The sequence below is a fragment of the Equus asinus genome, chromosome 3 (assembly GCF_041296235.1).
Source record: "Equus asinus isolate D_3611 breed Donkey chromosome 3, EquAss-T2T_v2, whole genome shotgun sequence".
Lineage (NCBI taxonomy): Eukaryota > Metazoa > Chordata > Mammalia > Perissodactyla > Equidae > Equus > Equus asinus.
The window spans coordinates 85,627,268-85,639,497 of NC_091792.1; the positions used below are offsets into that span (position 1 = coordinate 85,627,268).

The window sequence follows — 12,230 nt, forward strand, 5'->3', positions numbered from 1 at the left end:
AAATTAGTTTGTCCATATATTTTTCTAAATACATCATTAAATCATTACTCTTTTTTCCAGCACTTAACAGAGCCCTTTTTGACTTGAAAACCTGTATGACTTTCTCATTGTCCGTTAGTCTTCTGAGTAGTTTACAATAAAATAATCCGAAGAAATAGATACATGCTTCTGCAGCAAGAGTAATCAATTTGTAGTGGCCCTCTGTCTTTCTGTAGATGTGACGGTATAAGCACTTTTGCTGCATTATTGAACAAGGTAAGGGAGTAACCAATCATCGGATAACCTGCAATCATCATTCCTTCCAAAGGAACAGATCTCCCCTTCTGAAACAATGACTCAAAGAAAGGCTTTCTATATGTGCATACCTGACCAAATATACGTTATGAAATACATACACGTTTTTGTTTGTATAAATATACACCAATAGTAAAAAAATCAAGTTGATCCTCTACCTTTATGAGTAATAATAATTTAAAACAACAGCTAACATTTTACAGCGTTTGAGTCTGATATTTTCTGGCGCTTTATTGATTATCAGCACTGTCCATCATTACATACAACAGTAAGTGCTTTGGAAGAAAAAATTGAATAAGGCCTTCAAGACTTCAGCTTCATGCTGATGGGTCTGTCAATACCTCAGTTCCCCATTCCTTTGCCTTTCTGAACTATGTTTATTTAAGGAGTCTTGAGTGTTCTTGCATATTGACTAAGGAAGCTGAAATTGATGGAAACAAGGTTATTCTTTAGTAAGCTGACAGGTTGAGTCCTTGATGTTCAACAGTGGAAAAACCAGAAATGATGCCCTGCCAGAAGAAAGCAAATCAAGGAAGTAAAGTGAAAAAGAAAGCATCATTTACATTCCAGTGTCAGGAGTTTCTAATTGTGAAGCAGCTTTGAAAGCTAGTTTTGTCTGTGATGCAGGTGAAGCCAATTTTTACTGCAAAACAGTTTGGCAGAGACCAGACGTCATTACTATTTGACGGCTATCCCATGACGTAGATGAAAAGTCTTAGGCCAGGTTTCTTAGTGGACAAATGTCCGCTTTGGGCATTTCCTAAAATAGGGCAACAACTGAATGAGTGATGAAATAAGCTTCAAGTTAACATCCAAGCAACACGTCTTCAAGTACAAATACCGTATCCTGTATTTGCTACTGAATATAGGTACTGTTAAAGAACTTGTGAAAAGTTTTAATCTTGACCTCAGAGTTTTAGCCTTACATTTTAGCCTGCAGTGCCTAATCAACTTATGGAATTAATAGTAGTTTTGTTCTACACGATCCCTCATAGGAAGAGAATTATTAGGCCTAATTTGTCAGGAGCGTGTTGAAAAGACTCTTTTTACTTTGAATTTTGTGAAATATGATAATGAGATTTTTCAAGGCACTTTTACTTTTTTCTATTTTTTATGTGGAATCATGCAGAAAAAGATACCTCAAAGTGTGCAAATATCTCCAGTGATTCAGGGGTTTTGTTTATTCAGTGGTGGTGGAACAGCAGGGTGGGAGTGATATATTTGATAATTTTCAGTGTTATAAAAACTGCGACTGCTGTTCTTCATGATAATGCTCAGCAATATTCTAATGAGAATAAGTTTGACTACTCATATAACACATAGGAGATTTGAGGTATAGTTCCCGAATAAGACCAAACAGCATTGCTAGACTCCAGGCTCAGCTGTGGATCTACTGTCGGCTAACTTGACATTATCATCCGTGCTTCCATGGCTCAGAAAAATTCTGTGCTCAGTAAATATTTCTGCTTTGAATGAATAAATCTGTCATGCAGTGGCATCTTTTGAAAATAATGATAGATTTGAATCTGAACTTAAAGATCCTTAATTCATGTTTCTAGTGTTCCTTCTCAGCTCCTTACACGGGATTAAAGGTTTACCTATGAGCCTTATACTTTTCAAACAAAGTTTCCTAATAAAGTCTCCTTGGCTTTTGTCAGCTCTCAAGCGTAGACCTGAGTAGTGGGAGGTATGGGGCTGTATTGGGGAGATCACAGGTTTTGAGTGAGACAAACCTAGATTCTGATTCCAGTTCTGCTATTAACTACCTGTGCGCTCAGGGCACAATATCTGTCCTTCCTAATGTTGAGTTTTACCATAAGTGAAAATGAGAATAATAATCTAAATCCTTAAGTGAGCAACCAGTCAATAGACCTAACATACTGCCTGATTCATAGGAAGCACTCAAATTACTTAATTAGATCATTTGTGAGTCATTATTTTTAAATGAGTAGCAAGTAAAAGGCAAGCGGCTACAATGTTTTGATCATTTTCCACTTCTTGTTTTACCAGACGACGATTTTTTTCACGAACTCCCAGAAACCTTTCCATCTGATCCTCCTGAGCCTCTGCCACATTTCCTTATTGAGCCTGAAGAAGCTTATATTGTGAAGAATAAGCCTGTGAACCTGTATTGTAAAGCCAGCCCTGCCACCCAGATCTACTTCAAGTGCAATAGTGAATGGGTTCATCAGAAGGACCACATAGTAGATGAGAGGGTAGACGAAACCTCTGGTGAGTTTTGCATTGCATTTGGACTGCTGCTGAGGGTTCATTTACTTGCTTCTTTAGTGTGTTGTCATACTGTTCTTTCAATTAGTGAAACTGAAAATGGAGTTATTATCCTTTGGCAAAAAGTTTTGAATCAGTTTGGTTAAGATTTGATGATCTCGTTCCATGCATTGCAAAGTCAAACGTGATGAATAAATCTTGACTTGACTCCTGTTGGACTACATGGAATTCAAACATGGTTCATGCGTAAGAAGGTAAATAATGAGAGTGAACACACTGAATTAATGGTAAATGCCCCATAAAAGATGTCTTTGAATTTCACTTGTGTGTCAAGTCTGGTGTCAGATCTCAATATCCTGGGATTGGAGAACATGTTCAACTAGGGATAAATTATACTTGCTTATGTGACTGTCAAATGATAATTCACATGCATAATTTTCCCTTATATTTTAAAAATAATTTGTAAATAATGTAGATTCAAAATATCCTGTATCCTTAACTTACATCTAAAAATGAATCCTGATTACCTAATTCTTAGTTCAAGTTAAATCTAGAGTGATTGAGAGTAGTGATAGTCTGAGATCTGGAAAGAGAAGTGTTGAGTATAGCTACAGTCTGGGTGGGTCTTGATCAGGGTATCTTTGCTCCTGGCATGGTTAAACTCTTGACTTTATTGTTCTGTAAATATCATCATTATCAGTAAAATGCTAAAGGCATAGAGCGTATGAAGTAGATTTTAATAACCTGTGGGATTTAGATTGGCTATCAAGGAAACTTTCTTGATAGCAATTTTTTACTTCTCGGTGGGTAACGTAAGATTGTTATGGAATTTCCTGGAGTTATTTTAAATTGGAAAGATATATATCTTTCTTCAGTGGTTTTAGTGTTTTTGCTCTCCAGCAGGGAGAATAGCACTTTCAACTTTCAGATCCCTTCTAGATCTATGATTTTATAATATTAAGACACATGTTTTAAATATTAAGACTTCACTGATCAATTTTTCCAAGCTAAATAGTGACAAATTTGGCGTAAGTGGGAACATTTAAATATCTTCATTTTCTTTCTTAGGTATCTCTACATACTAAAATGGATACATATTTTCAAAATCCAAATTTTAATTAATTCATATTTGCCTCCGAATATTGAATTAACCAGGGGCAAGCAGAGACCAGCACCTGAGGGGGATCTGCATGCAGTGTCTCTAACAACATGAAGAGCGTATTGAGGTGACGGAACATAAAAAATACAGCAGGCTGAGAGAGGGCTGAGAAGATGCATCCTTTAAAAAAGCCTGTGAGGCCTATACTCATAATAACACAAATGGTCTTAGAAAATCAGGTGGCAGCTCTATATAATTGTTGGTCAATTTGTGAATCAATATGCTCACTGCGTGCAAGCTGAGGACTGTAGGAATAACTGGGTATTCAACCGTGTGGGAGCTTACTTCAGGGAATTGCCCCACCTCTTGGTCTAATTACTTAGAAAATAATTCCACCAGATGTCTTCAAAATCTCAAGCGAATTCAGTTTTATTTGTTTCAGCTCATTTATTTGTAAAGATTTCGAACACACAAATTTTAACGGTAAGAGAAAAAAGAAAGAAATCACAAAAGCTAAAATGAGAGTCACGAGCATATTTGGATTTGTCTTTACTAAATTGGTGAAAATGCATACATAAGAAGATTAGAAATAAAAACAAAACTGCTTTGATAGTGAACCCCTCTGCCAGCTTCATGCTGTGGTGTTAAATATCTGTGTGTGAGTGTGTGTGTATTTTTTTAAAAGACATTTTCTTTCTGTAAAACATAATATTTTTTATTATTTCTACGTAAAGTTAATATTGCATACCACAATGATTAAAACACACTTTAAAGCAACTGTAAATGAAAATATATGGCATGTTTACCTGCACAGTTCTCCTGAGATTCATGGATGGAGTAAGAAGCAATAAACCTTTCTGTTGTCTTTCGTTTTCACCCAAACCTTTATAAGAAAGCCAGCATCCAGATGAGTGTTTTACCTTTAAAGTTAGGAAAAAGACAAAGATGCCCACAGATACCAGTATTATTTGGTATTGTTCTTAACATACTAGCGGGTACAATTAGACAAGACAGATAATTGGCAAGAAAAATGTGAAAATTGTAAAGAGAATGGAAAAATGATTTTTGACAAATAGTATGATTTTGTATAGCTAGGAAACTTACTCAATTTCTAAGGAAAAAATTGAAAATACATCAAGAGAATGCAGAGGCCAGCCCAGTGGCGTGGTGGTTGGGTTTGTGCGTTCCACTTCAGTGGCCCGGGGTTTGTGGGTTTGGATCCTGGGCACAGACCTACCTACTGCTCATCAAAACCATGCTGTGGCAGCATCCCATATACAAAATAGAGGAAGATTGGCAATGGCTGTTAGCTCAGGGCCAATCTTCCTCACAAAAAAAAAAAGAGAGAGAGAATACAGAAAAATTGCTGATAGCAGATCTATATAACCCATCAACTTTTCTAAGTATAGGTAGCCAATTCAAATTATAATGGAATAAAAGATATCATTTATAATAACAATCTAACAGAAAAAATGTAGGCAGAGAGGTAATAAATTTACAGAATTTTAGAACAAAAATTTTAAATTCTACTTAGAGACAAAAAAATACTTTCTACTTGAACAAGTAGAAAGACATATCATGTTCTTGGATAGAAAGGCAGTATTTTTTACGTATTTGTTATTTATAAATGAACCATAAGGGCACCAACATTGTGTGAAGAATTATTTGTGAAAATAGCTGGAAGAATTCTGAAATAGTAGTGTATGTAATGAGAGAACACCAGCTCTTATAAACATATTATAAAGCTAAAGAAGTTAAACGAGTTTTATCTTAGCAGAGGATAAAACACACAGATTAATGGATTAAAACAGAGACCAGGAAATACTCAAACACCTAAGGCATTTTGTAATTTGACAAAGTTGGTTTTTTAAACCACAAGTTAGGCAGTTGGAAAAGTAAAAAATAAATAAATCTTGGGTTCTATCTCATTCTCCTGAATAAAACAAATTCTAGATATTAGGGCTTAATGTCATCATCATTATCATCATTTTCGTCATCACCATCATCACTAGGAAAAAATCTTGGCTATTTCTTTGTTGGTTGGTTGATTTCAGTGATGAGCAAAATCTTTTTAATGATGATAAAATCAAGAAGGCTTATAAGAAAGCATTATTAAATTTGAATATCCAACGCAAGAAAACCACAAAACCAAGTAACAGACCAAAAAAACACAAAAACTGATCGTATCTGTGGACATATACTAATCAAAGGGCTAATTTAATTAATATACAACTAGTTCTTAAAATATACTTAAGGAAAAGATCAGCAACCCAAGAGAAAATTGGGCAGAGTTTGAACATGCAGATATAGGGAAAGCAATGCAGTTGGTAAATAAGCATCTAAGAAGAATTTGTCAAGATCAAAGTAGTTAGTGCACAGTGTTGATGAAGACGTGGGACAGGGAATGGTTCATACTTTGTTGATGAGGTTGCAAATCGGTACAGTCTTTTTGAAGGCCAATTTGAAAATACCTGTCAAAAAATTTAAGTGTATATGCCCTTTTACTCAGTAATTACAAATTTCGGATTTATCTAAAATAAAATTCCAAATGAGCACAAAGACTTTCATACAAGTTGTCCATTGCACTCTTGTTGCAATAGCATATCGAGGACTGTTTATCCCCAGGATGGAATACTGCAATGCTTTTTGAAACAATGAGGTTTCTCCACATGTGAGGCTATAGAAAATTCTCTCATATAAAACTTGAAGGCAAAACCAAAGTAGAGAACACTGCATGTAATATGTCCTCATTATGTAAAGAAAGAGGATACACGTCTATGTGTCTATGCATTAGGATTTTCTGGAGAAATATACGAAAAGCAGTTGACGGCTCAGAATCTGGGATGAAAGGAGACTTCTTTTATTGCTTGATTATTTTTAATCTTGTGAATATGTTATTTCCATATTGGGGAGAAATTTGTAGGCCTCTTATATTAGAAATCTTTGCTTTCCTGTGAGATCAGAAACACTGTGAATGGAATTGAAATTGAACTTCTTTGTTTTGGGGTTTTTTCCTCTGAAGCTGGATTCATCTGCAACTTTGGTCCTCAAGTCTCCACTTACTGCAGCCTGACTATAGTCTTGTTGGGAACCTAGTGGTTCTTTTTTGCTGGGAAAGATTCGCCCTGAGCTAACATCTGTTGCCAATCTTCCTCTTTTTTTCCCCCTCCCTAAAGCCCCAGTACATAGTTGTATATTCTAGTTGTAGGTCCTTCTAGTTCTATGTGAGCCACCACCACAGCATGGCTACTGACAGACAAGTGGTGTGGTTCTGTGCCCGGGAATGGAATCTGGGCCACCAAAGCAGAACGCACAGAACTTTAACCACCAGGCCATCAGGGCTGGCTTGACTTAATGGTTCTTGATAGTGAGGAATGTTAGAATACATAGTCTTGAAATATATTACAAATCACAGAAATTTTCTTGGCCTTTTAAAAATCAAATTGGTTCTCAGATGATAAGAGAGACAAGTCATTGCAAACGAGTTTGTTTTTATAGATACCTCTGCCTTAGAATAATGCTATTTGGAAGCATGGTTAGCGGCAATCAGATACATTGCCTTGCACCTAAGAAAAATCAACCATGTTCAATTAAATCTCCATCAAAGGTAACTTCACATTGAAAAAATACAAAACAATAAAACCAAAAAACAGAACAAAAGTTCTTCTCTAACTCATAAAATTCTTCCTTTTAAATTATGAAGATGTTAAATAGACTCTCTTGCTCTGAAGTATGGAGCAAATGATTATTTGTACTCACTGAGAAAGCTATACCATTGATCATAAAATGTGCTGATTTAAGATCATTCATTGTTGTTACTGTTTGCCTTTTCATCTTTTACTTTGCGTTTCTTGCAAATGTGTAATAAAAGAAACAGCAAAGTGGAAAGCAGTATATATTAGATGGTTTAGAAATTTTCAATATTCAAAAGTTCTTGATTTGGTAGTATAGTAATAAGTACCTATGTTCCTTCAGAATTCCATAGAAATCTTGATCTGCTCAAAATTTTATGGTTACATTGTTAAGAAAAACTGGGCTTTGGCTGCTTGCTTTCTATTTACTTGAAGTCTTTGCAATCCTTGTTTCCATGGTACCTAAGACTCACCATTGAAAAGCAAATATTTCCCCTCTATGAAAAAGCAAGGGAGTTTAGAAAACCTCAGTTGGTTTGGAATTTTAATAATGCTCAAGATGTTTCCATTTTTATCTTTAATTATTCTCACATTAGCAGAACATTATCAATAAATACAAAGAGTTCTAAAGCTTAGACTGAACATCTTACATGTATTATATCATTTGATCATCACGTCAAGCTTATGAGATAATTTTGGGATTCTCCTGTGAATGAGAAAACTGAGGCTCAGTAGAACAAAGACACTAACTTGCCCAAAATCACATAGCTAGGAGGTGACAGAGCCAGTACATGAACCCAGGGCTCTCTGATTCCAAAGTCTTTGCTCTTGGCCCTGTACCCAGTATCTCCCTAAATTCTGCCGTAACTACCAAACACAGAACAGTTAGACTGAAGAAGAGCTATGTAGTCCCTTTTTTCAGGAAAAAATCTGGTTCAGAATGTCAGCTAAACATTTGTCTTTCATGCTTTTATCTGCCTTCCTGCCTTGTGACAAGTTTTCCATATGTGGTCCTTTCTGATTCTTAAATGTAATAACTTAAGAGAGTGCTTAGAATTTGATTCTTTTTATTCTTGAGGGTATTTAACATTTGACAAAATAGCAAAAGATGAGCCTTAAGAGAAAAAAAGACATTATTGATGAAGAGAAGCTAAATGGGCACCAATTTAAGTGAATTACCTTTACTCAAAGCAGAGCTTCCACAGATATACTCTGCTCACTCAGGTCCCTATTTGTTGCAAGGGTGTCACAGCTGAAATTCTTTCTCCTCATGTATTCCTATTTTGGATACCTCTTCTCTCCATCTCCTCACCAAAAACAGAAATCTTGGCTTCATCCCTTACTCCAAAAGTCAAAGTTATCTTCAAATATCACCAATTCCCTCTCACAATTCTCCCACAAAACATCCATCTATGTTTAATTCTTGCTGCTACTCCCTTAGTCTAGGCCTTTTGTATCTACCTCGTAGATTATTTGAGTAGCCTTCTATATCTTCCTGCCTTTCTCCTCAGCAATCCATTCTCTGGGTGGTTATAGGCCTAAAGCACAGGTCAAGTGACTGCATTACCCTGTTTCTTAAAATACATAATGGCTTTCCTTTGTCCGTGGAATAAAACACATCCTCCTTGATCATATATTTAAAAGCTTCAATACACTCTCTTCCTAATCAAACTTGCTAGCCTCGTTCTAATAGTGGCTCCCCCACGACATGCCCTATATACTAGGCCAATTTGGTTTTTCCTCTTAAACTGTGTTTCATGAACCACCAGTGTCGTATAAGTACTGTTTGGGGAAAAAAACCAAAGAAACAGAAAGCTTTGTGGTCAAATAATTTAAGAAACAGTGCAATAATTACATTCCCCTTTGGGAGAAAAGTATGAAGTGTATTGTCATGTAAAAGTGCCAGGAAAGCTCCGCAGGAAAAAACTTTTTTTAACCTCATATTATCTGGCAACTGAACTCTTTTTCACAGAACTGCTATTAAAATATCATGAGACCTTATTGTAACACCAGGACATAATTTAAGAAATGCTGCTCATACATTTTCAGAGGGAAATTAGGCGGGATTTGTTTAAATTTTATTAAATGAATGCAAACACTCCACACTTCTGTGTCTTAGAATCACAGCCACTTTAAGCTGTGAGACTACAGCAGTCGTTTAAACTCAGTGAGTTATTGGCACGCTCTCCCTTAAATTGAGTGTAATTGATTTTGGGTTATCTTGACTTAGTGGTCCTACTGACGTCATTTGGAACTGTAGGAAACAGTTCTGGTCGCCTCCTGGCCTCTTACTGATCTTAGATATTTGAAAGGAACAGTTATCACGTCTCCTTTCCCAAGTTCTCTCTTGTCTTCAGTCCAAACATTGTGAGCTGCGGAGTCAGTTCCGTGGAATCTAGGATTGCGTCGGTCTTTCTCATTATTCCAGTCCCATGTTTAACCTGATGTTAGGTACTTGGTAGGTGCTCAATAAATGTGTTGTATGAATTAATGATCCTTTATACCATGCTTTCCCGCATCCAGCCTCTGTTAAAATCCTACTAATTCTTAAAGAAGTATCTCAGGTGCAATGTCACGGATGAATATTTCTATAACACCCCAAGTCATATGTAGACATGTCTATGTTTCTGTTATTTGTACTTCCATTTTCATTACACTCATAAGTGTGAATTGGATATGTGTATTAGGTTAAACCATATGAAATCATCAATATTCAACCATTTTTGAGGTACAAAAATGGCAATTTCTAGTAATTCAATATCCCGTTATTTATGGAAGAGTTATATTCGTGTATATCTAAATATATAAAGTCTCTGTCTCTTGAACTACATTGGAATGGTATGTATGGTATGACCTGTGTTTTGTAATGCTTTGTCTTTTCTAAAGTTTATAACACAAGGCACTAAGCACAGGAGATAATCAATAAAAGTTTTTTTTGTGCCACGCATCCTGCTAACATTGGGTAACGGAAATTTATGAGACATACTGATGAGGTTTTCATTTGGAATATTTCATGAATTTGAGGAATACATAAAGATAGCATGATCTTTTATAAGAAGAGTTATTTTACACATTAAATACACACATCCGACCAATCGATATTCTCCATGTAAAAGAATTCCTTTAGGGCAGGCCAGGTGGTGTAGTGGTTAAGTTCTCGAGCTCCATTTTGGTGGCCTGGGGTTCATGGGTTCGGATCCCGGGTGCAGACCTACACACCAGTTGTCAAGCCATGCTGTGGCAGCATCCCACATACAAAAATGAGGAAGATTGGCAACAGATGTTAGCTCAAGGCCAATCTTCCTCACCAAAAAAAAAGAAGAAGAATTACTTTAAACTCAGTTCTTATTAACAGAATGAACATTTTCAAAAGGAAGTCAAGTGAAACTTTGTTTAAATTTTAGGAATGATGCATAAAATTTGGAAGCTCTATTTGAACTTCATTCCATAATATTTTCTTTAAGTCAATGGGAGTATTGTCTTTGCAAGAATAGAGCCATATATTTGTAATATATTTTCTGCCAATGAAGATAAATGATTCTGGAATATAAATCAATTATTTATTTTATTCCCTTCTCAGAGGTACTTATTTCAGTACTGGAAACTAACAATTTTTTTTTTTCAGTTTGAGGCTGGCCCCAAAATAAACATAGAAAATTGGCAAGGATCCATGTGGTCCATGAAGCCTTTTCCACTGAGTCAATCTGATAACTTGGTGAAAGAGTAGTTACCAGTTAGTGATGACAGACTATCAGTTCTCTTGAAATACATACTTTTCCTTATTCTTCATTTGTTAGTGCTCACAACTGATTCATCCTTATTTCATAGGGTCTTCAAGTCTTTAAATACCTGGGTTAACATGATCCACATAATCTCAGGTACAGTTACAGAAACGTGGCTTAATTGTTGCTTTCATTCCATTCTAGCACGAAGATAGTCTCGGCTGGCTGAGCGATGTGGGCTCTTTCACTGTGTATAAATCTGCTTTTGTTTCCATTCTTTTCCTAACTTACAGATAGAAGTGAGTACTTCAAAAATTTTAGGCCACCTGTTTGGATTCCTTTTGTTTCTGATCTATCATTTTCATGAAGTTTTTATTGTTTTTTGTTCATTTTTAGTAATTCCAATATTTGCAAATATCTGTATTATAGACCCTGCACATACTCCAAAACACCCTGACTACATCATATCTGCAGAACTGTGTAATTTTAACTTAATTATATCCCATGCAGAAGATTTTTAATGTTTGAATTACGTACTGTATAGAAAATTTTAATCACACGTACTTATTTGAATAGATACTGCCCAGAACATGATTGCAAACTAGAGGCAAGAAAACATTACACCTTTCAATGCAGTTTTAGTGGGCTGTGTTTCATTAGAGCAAAACAGAAATTTTCTAAAATTATACACAGTGAGAGTTTAATGTAATGAACACAAAGAAATTCTGCCCTGCCAATTAACACTTAGGGCAAGGTTACTTCGAATACGTTAGTCCTGTTTCCTCCCACAGCTAAGATGAAAGCATTGATCAATACAGTTTAATCAAGAATATGCATATAAGTAGATATATAAGTACATACATATGTATTTGAGTGTGAATATGTTTGTATTTTCCCAAATTTGGAGAAGAGACAATCAAATGTCACCCACCCCTAGGCCCACAAGAGGCCACAATAAGAAACAGGAGTACCAGGACCACTCTTCATCTAAATTACTTTCTGCTCACACAGGGCATTTCAGGAGTAAAACTAGAGACTGTGTTGCTATAGCAATTTCTCCATGTGCCCAGCAACCATGCGTATGCTGTGGCTTGGAGTTCTAATATGCCCACTTCAAAGTGAGGAGAGCGCACGTGTTAAAAGCCGTAATGTATTTTTAACCTCACCTTTGGCTAAAATATGTGAAGGTTTTAAGGAGAGCTCTTGTTCTTTATTTTCATAGGAAGGAACATACTTAACAGAGTTCTGGATTGT

General features: G+C 35.8%; 1 protein-coding gene across 5 annotated transcripts in view; it reads left to right on the plus strand.

The window, feature by feature from the left end:
• Window positions 1–12,230, plus strand: part of UNC5C (unc-5 netrin receptor C) — a 358,229-nt gene that overhangs the window by 207,799 nt on the left and 138,200 nt on the right. For 4 of the 5 annotated variants that reach the window (XM_070505334.1, XM_070505335.1, XM_014834219.3 and 1 more), the window contains exon 2: window positions 2,305–2,526. The exons of the other annotated variant lie outside the window; for it this stretch is intronic. In XM_070505334.1, the coding sequence (XP_070361435.1) occupies window positions 2,305–2,526 (222 nt within the window). The remainder of the gene's footprint in view (window positions 1–2,304; window positions 2,527–12,230) is intronic. 5 annotated transcript variants of the gene reach the window in all.